At 33.5% G+C, this 17241-nt stretch overlaps 1 protein-coding gene across 1 annotated transcript in view; it reads right to left on the reverse strand.

The window, feature by feature from the left end:
- Nucleotides 1-376: 376 nt before the first annotated feature.
- The window catches only part of Lamtor1 (Late endosomal/lysosomal adaptor, MAPK and MTOR activator 1), a 318543-nt gene continuing 301678 nt past the window's right edge, over nt 377-17241 (reverse strand). The window contains exon 5 of the mRNA XM_067788981.1: nt 377-562. Coding sequence (XP_067645082.1) covers nt 470-562 — 93 coding nt within the window. The 3' untranslated portion in view covers nt 377-469. The remainder of the gene's footprint in view (nt 563-17241) is intronic.

A 17241-nucleotide genomic window follows, 5' to 3' on the forward strand; every position in this document is an offset into this window, starting at 1 on the left:
GTCATACATGTATGAATGTTTTATTCGGTTAGACAAACCAGGTACAAATTCGGCAGTCTTATATATTTTGTTTATGTTTTGTTCTTTGTTTTTATTCGTAGCGTAAAATTGGTGGATATAACCATTAATAAGGTGGATCGGAAACTCGTTGTTTTGAAGTATTTTTTTGATGATGCTTATATTTTTCGGGTGATATATTCTATCGGTGATGGAGAGAACTCGCCTGATAAAATTTTTGGCAGTGTTTATTATTATACTCCTATCATGTTTCGAGTTAAAATTTATTAACCTCCCGGAATCCGTAGGCTTTTTATACCAGTCAAAGGTTATGTTGTTATTTCTTATTACTACCGTGTCCAGAAACGGCAACATTCCATTATTTTCCATTTCAGATGTGAATTTTATTGAGTTATTATTTATCTCTAGTAAAAATATCTATTTACATTATAATTTGAAACAAAAACGTATATTATGGTATTCTAAATGGCACAACTATCGCTTCCTTGTGGTCGATCCGTAAGTCTTGCACAGCTGAATGACTTTTACTTAAAAAACTTGATATCTGCAATTAAAGATTGAAATATTTCTTAATAAACTAGATGATTTAAAAATATGACATAAATAAAATTTGTATCAAAGTTAAAGGCATCATCATTCTGTATTGCGAGCGATATCTCAGACGAATGATTCGTCTCTTGACGATTTCGTCTAGCCTCTATATTTTCTATCATTTTCGTTCGGCCCTTACTTTTCTTACATTAGTCAAAACATAAGGCGATACAATTTGTCAAGTAATATATTGCCAGATGTAAATTTTTTAAAAATTTATAAGAATAAGTTAAGTTTGTTATTTTATAGTACTAAATTTTTAATTATTGGAAACACTGAGGCGAATGCTTTCACACTTTGCTAGTGAGACTATTTTTCCCACTCGTTGAAACTTTTCTAACATTTTTCACAATTAAAAACTGCATTTTAACAAAAGAAAAAGGCACAAAATATGTTAGCAAGTATTTTGGGAATATTTAATTTCAAAAAAATTTTTTTTTCAGTTAAATAAATAAAAAAAATGTTGTATTTAGCTTTAACATTAAAGTACGTGTATTTAGAATATCATATGAAAAAAGTTACATTAAAAACTCAAGCGCATGCATCGGCTTTTCTTTGCCATTTCATCTAAAATTTCATCAACGGTAACAATTTGATCACGGTGGATGCTTAGTGATGCACAGCCATTCAATCGATTTTCACTCATCGTGTTTCTCAAATAGTTTTTATTCAGCCTAAGAGTTGAAAAAGATCTCTCGTTCGTTGCCGTTGTTACTGGAAGCGTACACAAGATTTTCAACAACATGTGAACATTAGGAAAAACCACAGAATCGCATTCCTGTATAGATAAATTAATAAAAAAAAAAAAAACCGAAGTATCTCCTTCAGGAATAAGTAGAATTCATGCTTTTTGAGCCTATGCATGAGATCTAACGTATACGTATATAAAATTGAAAAGAAAGAAACTGATCGAAAAGAAAAAAAATTAATGTAACAAAGTCATATTTACACGGAAAAAACACTAATGTGTTTTTTTACATTTTTAAATGTGAAAAACACATTATTTTTCATTTATCAAATAATTTGAATTTTACATTTTTGAAATGTGTTTTTGACATGCAAAAAATGTAGATATTATCTTATAATAATGTGTTTTCCACATGAAAAATAATATCAAATTTGCATTACATTTTAAAATAGGAAATGTGTACTTAAAAAAAAAAATGCTGTAAATTTAACATTATTTAAATGTTAAAAATATTTGCCTTTTCATTCCGATGAATGTAATCGCTGTTGAGGCAAACGAGCAAACGCCTGAATTGATTATATTCACACATGCAATAAGTTGGTTGATTTTAAATCAATGTCGATTATGTTCGTTTAAGTAAGTTGGATCATTGAACACGATCATGTTGCCGTTGTTGCCGAACGTTGTTGTGTTCGATTTTTGCTGTTCTCTGATATGTATGTAGATGGTCGTTAGGCAAATTTACAAGGAAACTTCTTTATGAAATTATAGTAAAAGTTAACATGTACATTTGTATATTTAATAAATTGCAGAATTATTATGAAACAGAATATGATTAAAATATATAAGTGTTCAATTCGTACATACATATGCTTGCATATTAAAAATATAATATCATCACCAAAATAAATATGTAGCAGAATTATAAAGAAATTTATTAACATAGACATAAAACATCAAATATTTTAATTGTAATGACCTAAAAAATCAAATGATCCGGAGGCAAGGTGGGGCTATAAATCCCCAAAACCCCCGTCGCTACGCCCCTGTATCTTATTATTAGTCAAAGTTTTAAGATTCTAAAGTGTTAATATCAGCTGCAACTTTCTGTCACTATGTTTTGCGACAGTTTTCTGATAGCGTCAGGCAAGAAGCACACGACGCGTAGCTTCATAGACGCGTACAAGATATGATATGTAGCTCCGATTTCTCTACGCCTCAGGATCTGCACACGAAGCTACTTTCGAACGTCGCTACAAAAAGCAAGCAATTATTGGAAAAAATAGGAAATTAAATTTCTTCAGGTATATCCGTCCCCGATACTAAAGGAAATAGGTATTACAAGTTGTTTGCATCCCCGTGCCTTTGTAAATTATGAAAGGCAACTTTACACCACCGCGGACTAGAGAAACAAGTGATTTCTAGTTTCCAACACTTTTTAGCCTTTTAATCGCTTCAACAATCTCTACCCAAGTTTTTGTGGGGTTGAATACTCTTTTTCGCTTTGGGAGTATACCTTTCACGCACTTTTATTAACTAAAATAACATTTTCTAACTAATTACACAAATTGTCATACAAACAAATTTAACAAACATCTTGTTCTTGCTTTTTTCAAGCGTACGTACGCTCAGGAACCAACATTGCTGTACGCTTATCTACCAGTGAGCTGCAATTATTCATGTGTTAAGGTTATTAGTGGACTAACCAAAAAATTAGTATTACACACATTTACATAGTCATGCTTCGTAAAATGAATAACCGCTCATAAGCCACGAAGCAGTTCAGTACTCAATTGTCTTATTGAGCAAGAAAGTCAACTGTGTTATACGAAAACACTAATTTTAATCAGTATGACTAACAGTACAATCAAATGAATATACTCATATCAGTCTTCTGACGTTAGCAACACAACGATGTACACGAAACTAAACTGAATACAGCGCTAAATAAAAACCGATAATAAACGAAGTATACAGTGTATTACATACGAAACCAACATGCTAATGAGTTAAAGCGACTATGATTTCAGTTTATACTCAACAATGTCATATACATACGTATGGGACATACATATGTGTTGCTGGGCACTCGTATGTATTTTCTATTTTATGTGCTAGTCACTCATAGTATTTGTCTGCACTTGACTAAATACACATTTATAAACAATTTTTTGGCTCATGACTAAGTGCACTAATTTTATTAGTACTCAAAGCAGACATCTGTTAGCTACATGAAGCTTTCATGCTTTGTCGCTTTCATGCAGCTTACGCCTCGTGTGCAGCCCTCCATTCAAGTACATGTGTTCGACATCAAAGCGTACAGATTTCGCCTGCAGCATCTAATACGCGTCTATGGCGCGTATCCTCGTGTGCACCTTACCCTGATAAATTATTGTCGAATGTTATATGTGCTCACGTGTAACATACGACATTATTTTATCCAGTCCACGATATGCAAATGTAAACTTTTGTATGTGTTTGTTGTTTTGTTATTGTTATGTATGCAAGATCTTTTAATAGCCTTACTTTCTTTATTTAATCCTATTAAACATTGTATTTGCGACAGACACATTTTACCAATGCGAACTATCGCGCATGTATTAGTCTAAGAGCCCGTGACGGCCAGGCCTTAGTTAAAGAATAAAATCTAAAAGTTTCTCTGTGTATGTCCACTATACAGGTAAGAACGATCCCAGGCTATGAAACTTGGGTCGTGGTGGCTTTGGCAGGTAGCAGGTAGTAAAGGTGTGTAAAATTGTGTCTCAAATTTAGTATAGTATAAAGCTCAATTTTCATACATTTTATTAGTGATAATATTAGAAATCGCCTCGTCCACAGCCAGACACTTAGTACAGTTCCAACCCTCTGCCAGACACCCTTAAAGTAGGGTTAGGGTAAGCTTAATTTAAATATTTTATTTTGCAAACAATTTTTTATACTGAAAGAGGGAATAATTATTGTGATTGTAAAACATTCAATGAAAAAGAAATTTAATTATAATTATAGCCCCTGAATACAAAGTAAAAAAATATTTTTTAGACATGTATTATTATTATTATTATTATTATTCTTAAATTCAAAAAAGTATTCAATTATTTTCATCGTTCTCGTCGATATCTTCATCATCCTCATCACTGCTACTTCTGTCTGTGGATTGGTCGTCGTCAGTATCTTCTTCTTCGCCATTTTCTGTGACGGCCAGGCCTTAGTTAAAGAATAAAATCTAAAAGTTTCTCTGTGTATGTCCACTATACAGTTAAAAACGATCCCAGGCTATAAAACTTGGGTCGCGGTGGCTTTGGCAGGTAACAAGTAGTAAAGGTGTGTAAAATTGTGTCTCAAATTTAGTATAGTATAAAGCTCAATTGTCATATATTTTATTAGTGATAATATTAGAAATCGCCTCGTCCACAGCCAGACACTTAGTACAGTTCCAACCCCCTGCCAGACACCCTTAAAGTAGGGTTAGGGTAAGCCTAATTTAAATATTTTATTTTGCAAACAATTTTTTATACTGAAGGAGGGAATAATTATTGTGATTGTAAAACATCCAATGAAAAAAAAAATTTAATTATAATTATAGCCACTGAATACAAAGTAAAAAAAATATTTTTTAGACGTGTATTATTATTATTCTTAAATTCAAAAAAGTATTCAATTATTTTCATCGTTTTCGTCGATATCTTCATCATCCTCATCACTGCTACTTCTGTCTGTGGATTGGTCGTCGTCAGTATCTTCTTCTGCGCCATTTTCTGTAATAATTAAACCAAGTTAACTTAATTGCGAATAGTTTCAAATGTATTTATAATAATTTGACATCATAGTAACATACCTGACGAAGCTGTTAAAGAATCACTTACATATATGGGTATTTCTCCAGTGTCGAATGCGACATTCGTACGCATTGAAAGTGAAAAAAAGCAAATGCCAAAACACTTTTTTATTTTGACAAATAATGAATCTTATACAATCTTGCTTAACACAATAATTTGTGTTCAGGATGATTTTAGGCAAGTGTTAATTTTCAAGAAAAACCAAGGAGTACGCTCACTACAAAAACAGAAGTAGCTTTATAAAATAATAGTTTAACCACAGATTTTAGCGAAACCTTAAGCAATAATTTATTGCGAATAATTTTAAAATATTTAAACATTAGTTATGTTAATAATGTTTTCTATTTTATTCAAAAATATTGAGTAGTTTATTTTTTTAATTCAGTTTTTATCAGGTTCGAATGCGACAGGTCGAACGCGACATTTTCTTACAATACATTTATATCAATAAGACAATACATTCAATTTATTAATTTATTACAAAAAAGTGGCAAACTTAACAAAATATATTTAATAAAGAAAAACAAAATAGATATATTCATCCTAAACATGTGTAACAAAGATCAACTTAAAAAATAGCCTTATTTAAATTTTTTGCGGTAGAGGGTGCAGTTCTAGCTGCTGTCAGCTGTTGGCCATTGCAACAAAACGCGTGGAATTTGGCTATACCTGGGATACTCTTTGTTTTGTTCCATTTTTCATCTAATTTATATGCAGACACAAATGTTCAATTTGAGCTGTTGACATAAAGTAAATTTGAATGCCTTTAACATTATTCTTTGCACATTCATAAAAGGAAAATGCATCGGATAAAACCAAGTTCTTGGATTTGGTTACCTGCCAGACTTTTTTTTAAGGACGGCTCCAACTCCATCAACGGCTCCCTTTCCGTGTGAACTGGAAAAAAAAATTCCATTCAACATAACTGCATTTAATTTCTTTTATGATATCGTTTAAACTACTCATGATGTATTTATTTTTGAATTGAGCGCAGCATCCATCGGAAAATATTGATATTTTTACAAACTGGGCAACAATTTTACTAATTTCGCGGAAAAGTCTCAAAACAAAAATATAAGCGTCATGTATATTATGTGTCTGTTTGCCACTTATGACCGCAAACTACTGTGAAGCACCATGTACCCAAGCTACGCAAGTAAAAATTGTTACCTGGTGGTAGCTGAAATGAGCACTTTGAATCTCATTTTGGTGTGTTAGCCTGTAGTTCTCGGCAAAATCTATTTGAATAACGAGCTCAGAAGCCTTCAGGTTATTTTTGGATTCTTCGAAATATTTCTGCTGAGCTCTTTTTACAAAAAAATGAGTTTTAAAAGAAGGTAATTTTGTTTCCAAATTTAAAATTAGGTTAGATACAGTTGATGTTGTACTAGAGAGAGCCATGTGGTTGTCTATTTTTTGCCATTGCTTCCTGCTTACTTCATCTTCTATATTAGCCAAATATGCAAGAGGAATAAGCTCGTCCTTTAAATTTGTTAGGCACTTTTTACAATTATTTGTCATGCAATATTCATTTTGAATATCGCTGCAAACAGATTGAAGGAACTCTTCACCATCTCTGGCAATATATTGAATATTTTTGGAACAACTTTTCAAAATATAATCAAAATTAGCATGATACATGCAAACACACATATTATGTGGCAATTTACTCACCAACTGCACATGGCGAGGTCGCATTTAAAAAAAAGTGGATTTTCCCATCTTTTCGCTTGGAAAATGTTTTTTTTTTTAAGTCTTCATATGTTTAAGACATGGTCATCAGCATAAAACGCTTTGCTTTTAATTGTCCGTTAATTATTATTGTGTCTTTTTTTCCAGCAGCTTGTACACTAATATTATCGTTCTGATAAAAATCAAGTACGGCACTAACCAAGATGTTTGGTATGTTCTTGTGAGAATGACTTTCGTTTGACTTTTCTATAGATAGCATATATTTTGTGACCAAGACTTCGAGAACCTTTCGCTTTTTTCCATATCCTTTGGCATCGCAACCTCTACCTTTTTAACAGCTTTGGCCAAACTTTGCTTACATAGGTACGGCGAGTTTGGGTTTTCCCTTACACATGTCGTTCTATTTTGTTGGTTTACTTTTTGTCGCCTATCTTTTTGTCTTAAGCGATTATATTCCCGCCTCTCTTCCATCAAATTTTCGTATTCTTCAGCCAGAGCTCTCCACTTTTGTCTAGCACTCCGCATTCTTTCCCTGTTTTTTAACTTATAGTTTTCATCATCCTTTAACTTCTCTCTCCACTTTTTGCATTTTGCTTTATTATTTTCGCTGTTGTTTTTACTCATCTATAATACAAAATTACATTTTTAGTTTCACATACTCAAGTAGGGGGTAATTTAAAACATAACGGTCATTTAATATATTCTTACCTTTTTATGGTGATGCACGCGACACACTTTAAATAAAATACCACGATCAAAGCGCTGAATATTTGCGAGCGAAATTTGTTTTATCAAATTTCTGGTAGGAATTTATATTTGCTAATAAATTTTGATGCTTATTGTACAAATATTTTCGAGTAACTGATAAGAAAACCTATTTTTCAAGGTTGAACGCGACATCCAAATACACATTCGAGCAAATAAGAAATTTACCGTAATATTCAATCGCATCGTTTGTTTTACATTTTTCTCATATTTCTTAAACATAAACAAAGAGTTTAAAGAGCAAATTTCAATGCTTAATGCCTCTTATTAAGAACATTGATAGCTCTCATTAAGAACATTGATAGAAACAAAAAGTGCAAGAGAAATGTTCAAAACAAAACGTTTGCACTTGTTCGGCTTTGCATGTCAATATATCTATATGTATTAATAATAAATGTAAAATTGGCTTATATTAGTTTAATTTAATAGATTTGTTTTAAAAATATGTTAAAAGAACATACTTTTATAGACTTTCAACTTTTTGTCTGTGGTTGACCTTTTTGGAGAAATGCCCATATGTAAATATAAATTAATTATAAATTGGTTTGAAAAAGCACAAAAAATAATGATATTTCAGTATCAAATACACTAAAAATCGCACTCCTATGGGAGGACCAATTGAAGAACCAGGCGTACCTCTTGATTTGCGAGTTAGCGCCAGTTAACGAAAGAAGAAGAAACTTTCGAACGGTGAAACCCGTGTAACAAATTGAGCAGCAATTTTTTTGAGAATGGAATCGAAAAAATCCATTTTTCAAAAAATCGAATCGAATCCAGCTCTAGCGTGTAACATCAACTATCCAGCGAATATTGTAATCGGAAGTGTTGATACAGACATTGTTGATATAATGCTTGCTCATATGTACTACCTAAAAAATTATTCGTTTGTTTGGATGCTGACGGGAACTGGAAACCACTTAAGATACGTGGACCTAACAAAGATACACGCAGAATTGGTAGAATCTCTTTATCAAAGCTTACCTGGATTGCACGCATAACAGGGTGCGATTATAATCCTGTATTATTCAGAAAAGGAAAATTAAAAACTTCTAAACTATTGAAAAAATGTTATGAATTCCAGGAAGGTTTCATTAAGATCGGTGACAGTGAACTAATTTAAAATAAAGATGAACAAGAAAACTTCTTTAATATTATTCAAAGATTTATATGCAATATATACAATATTCGTAATATCATTGATGTTGATGCAGCTAGACTTCAAATCTTCATAGATCGTAAACAGTCTCTGATGTGAATGAAGCTGTTAATCGAAAAAAATTGCGAAATTCCGACGCTAGCAGTTTACCACCTTGTAAAAGTGAACTATTACAGCAATTTTTACGAACAAATTATATTTGTACTATTTGGAACAATGCTCACTTGCAAAATCCATCTTATGTACCAGAAAATAATGGTGGGTAATGGAAAATTACCAATACCATTTTAAATGGTTTGAAGGGGATCAACTAGCAAATTATGTCAGTGATTCTTTAAAAACTTCGTCAGGTATATTACTATGATGTCAAATTATTATAGATACATTTGAAACTATTCGTAATTATGTTAACTTGGTTTAGTTATTACAGAAAATGGCGAAGAAGAAGATACTGGCGACGACCAATCCACAGACAGAAGTAGCAGTGATGAGGATGATGAAGATATCGACGAGACCGATGAAAATAATTGAATACTTTTTTGAATTTAATAATAATAATAATAATGATAATAATATTAATGATAATAATAATAATAATAATACACGTCAAAACAATATTTTTTTACTTTGTATTCAGTGGCTATAATTATAATTTTCTTTTTCATTGAATGTTTTACAATCACAATAATTATTCCCTCCTTCAGTATAAAAAATTGTTTGCAAAATTAAATATTTACATTAAGCTTACAAAGCTCTAAACCGTAATTAATAAATTTTTGGATGGTTGATTTAAGGATTCATTCGCGAACGCACTATCTCACTCGAACCCGCTTACGCACATATCCCTCGCGCGCGCACCTATACTAGATCTTTAATGTGTCTGGCAATACAGGGGAACTATCAAAACTGTCTGGCTACTGAGGAAACATCGTTTTATAGTTCTCCAAGTATCATATATAAAATTCAGGTTTTATACTATCAGCCCTATTCTGCATTTCGACTTGGATTGGAATTTTTTCGATTTGGCAATTTTGGTATTCTGTGTTCCAATCTCTTTCGATCCAACTTCGAATCGTTCGATTCTTTGTATTCTGCATTTCGATCGTAGTTCCGTTTTTCTAAGTTGCAAATTAGTTGGCGGAAAAATATTTTCTTTTTATTTTTTTATTAATTTATAACAGAATTTTAACAAAAATGTAAGTAAAACTTGTTAAGAAACGTAGAAGGCTTGATGATGATTGTTTTTTATATGTTTCCAGGTCAAAAACAACATGTCGATGTCGAAGTCCTTGGACGTATTTGCCCCGCAAAAGTATCTAACACATACTTGAAAGCATCCTTGTTAAGTCGAGAGTTTTTTTTGAACCTAAATAAGAGAATAAGTCTTTAAACTTTACCACTTTTAAGTTCAATTTCTTACAATTCGTCACTCATCTCAAATGGATTACACAAATGTCGCAATATTTGCCTTTCCATTCTCGTCTGGCCATTTTCGTATGCGTTGCTTTCCAACTCCACAAATATGCCGCGGCTATTGATTCCATTATAATAGACAGCTATAATTTGTGTCTTTTCGTTGGGTCCAGTTATATGCCAAAGCAAGCTGCCGGCGTAGAGGAAGGTGAAGCGAAAACGTAAACAATCCTTGCGGAAGGAATAAATAAACCTTTATAAAGTATTTTAGGCCAGTGCAACGAAATTAGCATCCTTAAAATTCAGAAAATGTCAACTATATTCGTGCAGGAATCCGTTTTAACAAAACTTGGTGGCCACGGCAGGGAATTGGCCAAAAGAACGACAAAAACACACTTACAATTATGAAAGCACTTCACTCAAAAAAATATAACACTGCGGCAATATATTCTATTGCTTTTTTTTTTTGTACAAAATGGCGTGGATAATAAAATATAAACGTTTTTCAGTGTTATTTACAAATTTGCTTTAATTTATTTTGTTCCAATGTTCACACATTCCGTACCAACAGATGATTTCGAAAAATCATTTGCTCTTCCTCTTCTCTTTACGATTCCGGCGTAATGCAGAATACCAAACTTCGATTAAAGCGGAGCGGAGAACGGGAACGTAATCGAAATGCAGAATAGGGGTATATAACTAAAGTACAATTAAAATTAACCCTACTTTAAGGGTGTCTGGCAGGGGGTTGGAACTGTACTAAGTGTCTGCCTGTGGACGAGGCGATTTCTAATATTATCACTAATAAAATATATGAAAATTGAGCTTTATACTATACTAAATTTAAGACACAATTTTAGACACCTTTACTACCTGTTACCTGCCAAATCCACCGCGATCCAAGTTTCATAGCCTGGAATCGTTCTTACCTGTATAGTGGACATACATAGAGAAACTTTTAGATTTTATTCTTTAACTAAGGCCTGGCCGTCACGGGCTCTTGCTCTATATATGCATGCTGTGAAAGTGGGTGGTTATGGGTCGGTATGAAGGTATCACCCGCACTAATTTTATGAAAAAATAATTCTCACATATTTGTACAGTCGTGACCAAAGTTTCACGTTGATATCTCTACTGTCAGTATTTTTGGCCACCTACTCCATATGCAAATGATATAAATGCATTTATTTACGTTGAGTATCTTACGAAGACTGACTTACTTAAAGCTGACATAACTTAATTCTAGCCCTAACCTCCCCGTTGGCGCTGCCACGATCGTGTTTGTTGTTGTTGTTGTCACTGTCGACTGTGCTTGTTTGCTTTATCGCTGCCGCTAAGGCGTTACGCTCAACAGACGCTAAATCAGCAAAAACCGATTCCCACACAAATCGTGGGAATCTTTACGAATGCTTAGTACTTAGCTTCCGCCGAAAATTCACCAGAAGCTATCGTTAGCAAAAACAGATTCTTACACAACGCATGGGTATCACCTTCTTATTGCGTAACTGGCGATAACTCTTCCCCCACCAAGTTCTTCCCAGTGCCTTATCTATTGCCATATTTAATATTTTTGCGGATCGTTGCGGATGTTTTTGTTTAATTTTCCAGAAAAATATGGAAGCGACCACGACTCCCAAGATAATGACCAAGGCGCTGATAATGGTAATTGTTGTTATTCTCTCTAGATGTGAGTAAAGGCTTTCAATAAGTTGTCTATTTTGCACACTATGGTGCTTCAAGTACGGCAAGCTGATCAAATACTTTGTATTCGCCAAAATCTATTTCTACGTTTATCGGAAGTTCCGCTGCTCTCGCTGGCATTGTTTTTATACCTTTCATGAAAATGAAATGGTATATTAACTTTGGCACGAATCTCAAAATTGTAAGTCCTTAAAGGAAAATAGATAGACCCACCATTAAGTATACCGAAATAATCAGGATGAAGAGATGAGTTGATTTAGCCATGTCCGTCTGTCCGTCTGTCTGTTTGTATGCAAACTAGTCCCTCAATTTTTGAGATATCTTGATAAAATTTAGGGAGCTGGTGTATTTAGGTGTCCGATTAGACATTTTTCGAAACCGGCTGGATCGGACCACTATAGCATATATCCTCCATACAACCGATATTTCAAAAAAAGGGGATTTTTATCATATCTTCCTCAATTTATCAGATTGAAGCTTCAAACTTCACCATATGCTTTCGTACATTGCACATACTGTTGTCTGAAAAAATGGATGAGATCGGTCGTATATATAGTATATATCCCCCACAACCGATTGTTCAGATAAGAAACTTTTCGTAATTACTGCCCCATTTTAAAAGCTAGAGGCTTCAAATTTCAACGAATGCTTAAAAAAATCACCGCTAGGTGGCGCTAGATCGAGATATTGACAAAAATCGTATTTGTGGTCCGAATTCGCTCATATTTGGAACACATAATACATACAAGAATAGAAAGCGATCTATAAAAAAAAATCGCCGCTAGGTGGCGAAAGGATCGAGTTATTCACAATTTGTGGTCCGATTTGGCTCATATTTGGAACATATAATACATACAAGAATAGAAGGCGACCTATGAAAAAAAAATTGCCGCTAGGTCCATATTTTGAACATATATTACATACAGTCCGGTAGAAGTGACATTAAAATATTTTGGAGTTGGAGAAGGGACAAGCATACGTGGCGCAGAGTCGAGTAAAGTCTCTGGAAGGTTTATGTATTGAGCACTTAGATTGTAACAAATTGTAAAGAAAAAGTCCTTGTAATAATGAGTCACTAAATAAACTAAATACAATGAGAAATAATAGTCAATTAAATAAATACTAAAAACTTGAAAATAAAATAATTTGAAAAAAATTGTTTAAGTTAAACGGTTTTATTGAAAACAATACTTACATGAAATAATAATAATACTAAAAGCTAGAAAATAATTAGGTAGGTCCTAGGTACTAGTAATCAAACTCCTCATCAATCTATGGCGTTGATCAGAAAATTAAATAAAAGCGTTGGACGCGTAAAATTTCTATTGATAGTAATTTATAAGACCAACTGAACCTTAACCATGTTATGCTACTCCTCGCATTTTTAGAAATTTCACGCGCCCAACGCTTTTATTTAATTGCCTGATCAACGCCCTAGTTTGGTGAGGAGTGTGATTACTAGTACCTAGGACCTACCTAATTATTTTCTAGCTTTTAGCATTATTATTATTTCATGTAAGTATTGTTTTCAATAAAACCGTTTAAATTAAATTTTTTTTTTATTATTTTTTTTTCTTTGCCTAATACAGAGTGAAAAAGATTGAGTGGGGCTTCGTTTGTCATGGAATGGATTGTTTTATTATATTCAATTGTAGCAAGTAGGACTAGATCTGTTGTTTCCTTTATTTTTAAATTTTCAAACATTGGGACATCTCCCCTAAAGTACTATGTAATCTTTCCACTTGACCATTTGACGTGCTATGAAGTGGAAGGTCGTTCACAATTTCTATACTGAAATAGTTTGATAGCATTGACTTTATTGTGTTCGAGTTAAATGATCGCTCATTGTCGCAGTAGATCACCTCTGTACCCGAAAAAAATTCAATATTTGCAACATTTTTGGCTTAACATCTACAATTGTCCGCGAGTCTATTGGTTGTACAATAGCAAATTTTGAGAACTTATCAATACAAGTTAGGTAATGCCTCGAGTCCGTAGAATAAATATCAATGTGAAGTATTTGGACAGGATGGGTAGGAATCGGGGTGCTGGCAATAGGATGATTCACCGGATGTCTATTATATTTTGCCAGTGAACAAATTTTAGTTTAAAGCCACCTCCCTCGCCAACTTGCTCATTTTTGGAAAGAAATAGTCATTTAACATTTGCTTGACGTTCTCTTGAGAGGCTCTGTGCGCCCTATTATGTTCAGTTACTACAATTTCCCTTTGTTCATTAGGGCCCAATATATCATACAACCCTCTTACAAACCTCTTTGTATACACAAACTTTGTAGTTGGAAATACCTCTACTAGGTTATGTTGAATATGGGCAAGAATCGGTAGTTCGCAATGAATTGCATTCACCACATCTGCGTTCACCGCATCCCGAGGCAAGTCCAATAGATTATGCCTATCAACAATATTAAAAACATATCTGGTTTTCTTCCCAAATAATATAAGAATTCGCTTTGAAGGATATTCATCTTCCTCAATTATAATTTGGTTTATCAGTGGTGTCAATTGTTTAGGTCAAAGATTCCTCGCTGTGCACGGTTGCACAATCCGAGGCTACGTCTTCCTCCAAAACATGTATTGGCTGTCGCGACAAAGCATCTGCCACATAGTTTTCCTTTCCTGGTTTATAGTGCAACTCTGCGTTATGTTCGTCGATGAAAGCTTTCCAACGCTTCATCTTTGCGTAAGTGTTCTGTCCGAAATCGCAAAAGTCAAAGGCTGGTGATCAGTAAATATGCTAAGATTTTTCACACCATACAAATAATTCCTAAGTGTCTTTAGAGCCCACACAATCACAAGTAATTCCTTTTCGTTAGCAGCAAATTGCACCTCAAAATTTGGATATTGCAAAATTACGTTCTCTGATATTAAAATTTCCCTTAATTTGTTGAAGGCATTTATTGTTTTTCATCAAACTGGATCTGAACTTTTTTTTGACTGAGATGCTTTATCTTTACCATTTTTCCTTTGAGCAGCTCTGTTAAGGGTCTAGCAATTGTAGCAAAATTCCTTATAAAACACCTGTAATAGCTGGATAGTCCAAGAAATGATCTAACCTCAAACAGATTGGTTGGTTGTTTGTAATTCTTAATTGCCCCGATCTTTTCTGGGCACGTTTTTATACCCCTTGTTGAAACCAAAAGCCTAAATACTCAACTTCTGTTTTGAAAAATTTAGATTTTTCTATCGAAACCCTCATGTTTGCATCACAAAGAGCCTGCAGCACCCACTGACTATCATGAGCGTGCTGCTCTTTCGATTTTGAAAAAATTATGACGTCGTCCACGTAGACATGGCAGGTCTTGCCAATTTGTTCCCTAAGCACGTCATAGATGGCTCGCTGAAAGACAATTGGTGCATTTTTGAGCCCGAATGGCATTCGATAAAATTCATATTTGCCATTATTTATCGCGAATGCAGTTTTTTCCCTGTCACTCTCTTTTAGTTCTATCTGGTGAAACTCTGATTTAAGATCAAGGGTCGTGAAAATTTGCACTTTCCCCATATTTGACAATATTGCCATTACGTTAGGAATGGGATACTTGTCATATATTGTTTTGGAGTTAAGCTTACGGAGCTTAAGACAAGACGTTTCTTTTTATTTCCCTTGTCGTCAGTGCCCTTTTTGTCAACTACCCATACTGGGTTATTGTGTGGAGACCTAGATGGCCTAATTATGCCAGCCCTTAAAAGCTGTTCTATTTCGTCATTTACACAGTCTACCGCCTCCCCTGGATAGGGGTAAAATTTCGAGTAGGCCGGGTCTTGGTCTGTAGTTCGAATCGTAGCGACAGTTTTTTCCTTTGGTCGGCAAATGCTTCTTTTTGGCTTTTAATCATTTTAATAATTTTTCCCATACTTCTTCTGGAATTTCCCCTTTTAGAATTTTTAGCACGTTCCAAGAGTAAAATTGTGTCTGTACGCAAATCATAATTTATTAATTTCGGACTCAAGTCTATTTTTGCGTTAACCTTTGTTAAAAGGTCAAGCCCTATAATGCCATCAAAAGTTGATAAGCTTGGTAGAACAAAAAAATTGGAATCGATACCGAAAACAGTTATCTTGTAAGATCATAAATGCAACCATGTCAACTAAATAATAGAATAAGCAAAAATACATCACTGTAAAGGAAGAAAAGAGAAGATGGTGGACTTCCGGTTCATTATTGGATTGACGACTGAAGAATAAAGAATTAAGATGAAAAAATGGATGAGATCGGTCGTATATATAGTATATATCCCCCACAACCGATTGTTCAGATAAGAAACTTTTCGTAATTACTGCCCCATTTTAAAAGCTAGAGGCTTCAAATTTCAACGAATGCTTAAAAAAATCACCGCTAGGTGGCGCTAGATCGAGATATTGACAAAAATCGTATTTGTGGTCCGAATTCGCTCATATTTGGAACACATAATACATACAAGAATAGAAAGCGACCTATGAAAAAAAATCGCCGCTAGGTGGCGCAAGGATCGAGTTATTCACAATTTGTGGTCCGATTTGGCTCATATTTGGAACATATAATACATACAAGAATAGAAGGCGACCTATGAAAAAAAAATTGCCGCTAGGTCCTTATTTTGAACATATATTACATACAGTCCGGTAGAAGTGACATTAAAATATTTTGGAGTTGGAGAAGGGACAAGCATACGTGGCGCAGAGTCGAGTAAAGTCTCTGGAAGGTTTATGTATTGAGCACTTAGATTGTAACAAATTGTAAAGAAAAAGTCCTTGTAATAATGAGTCACTAAATAAACTAAATACAATGAGAAATAATAGTCAATTAAATAAATACTAAAAACTTGAAAATAAAATAATTTGAAAAAAATTGTTTAAGTTAAACGGTTTTATTGAAAACAATACTTACATGAAATAATAATAATACTAAAAGCTAGAAAATAATTAGGTAGGTCCTAGGTACTAGTAATCAAACTCCTCATCAATCTATGGCGTTGATCAGACAATTAAATAAAAGCGTTGGACGCGTAAAATTTCTATTGATAGTAATTTATAAGACCAACTGAACCTTAACCATGTTATGCTACTCCTCGCATTTTTAGAAATTTCACGCGCCCAACGCTTTTATTTAATTGCCTGATCAACGCCCTAGTTTGGTGAGGAGTGTGATTACTAGTACCTAGGACCTACCTAATTATTTTCTAGCTTTTAGTATTATTATTATTTCATGTAAGTATTGTTTTCAAAAAAACCGTTTAAATTAAATTTTTTTTTTATTATTTTATTTTCTTTGCCTAATACAGAGTGAAAAAGATTGAGTGGGGCTTCGTTTGTCATGGAATGGATTGTTTTATTATATTCAATTGTAGCAAGTAGGACTAGATCTGTTGTTACCTTTATTTT

The sequence above is a fragment of the Eurosta solidaginis genome, chromosome 5 (assembly GCF_040869045.1).
Source record: "Eurosta solidaginis isolate ZX-2024a chromosome 5, ASM4086904v1, whole genome shotgun sequence".
NCBI classification, from domain to species: domain Eukaryota; kingdom Metazoa; phylum Arthropoda; class Insecta; order Diptera; family Tephritidae; genus Eurosta; species Eurosta solidaginis.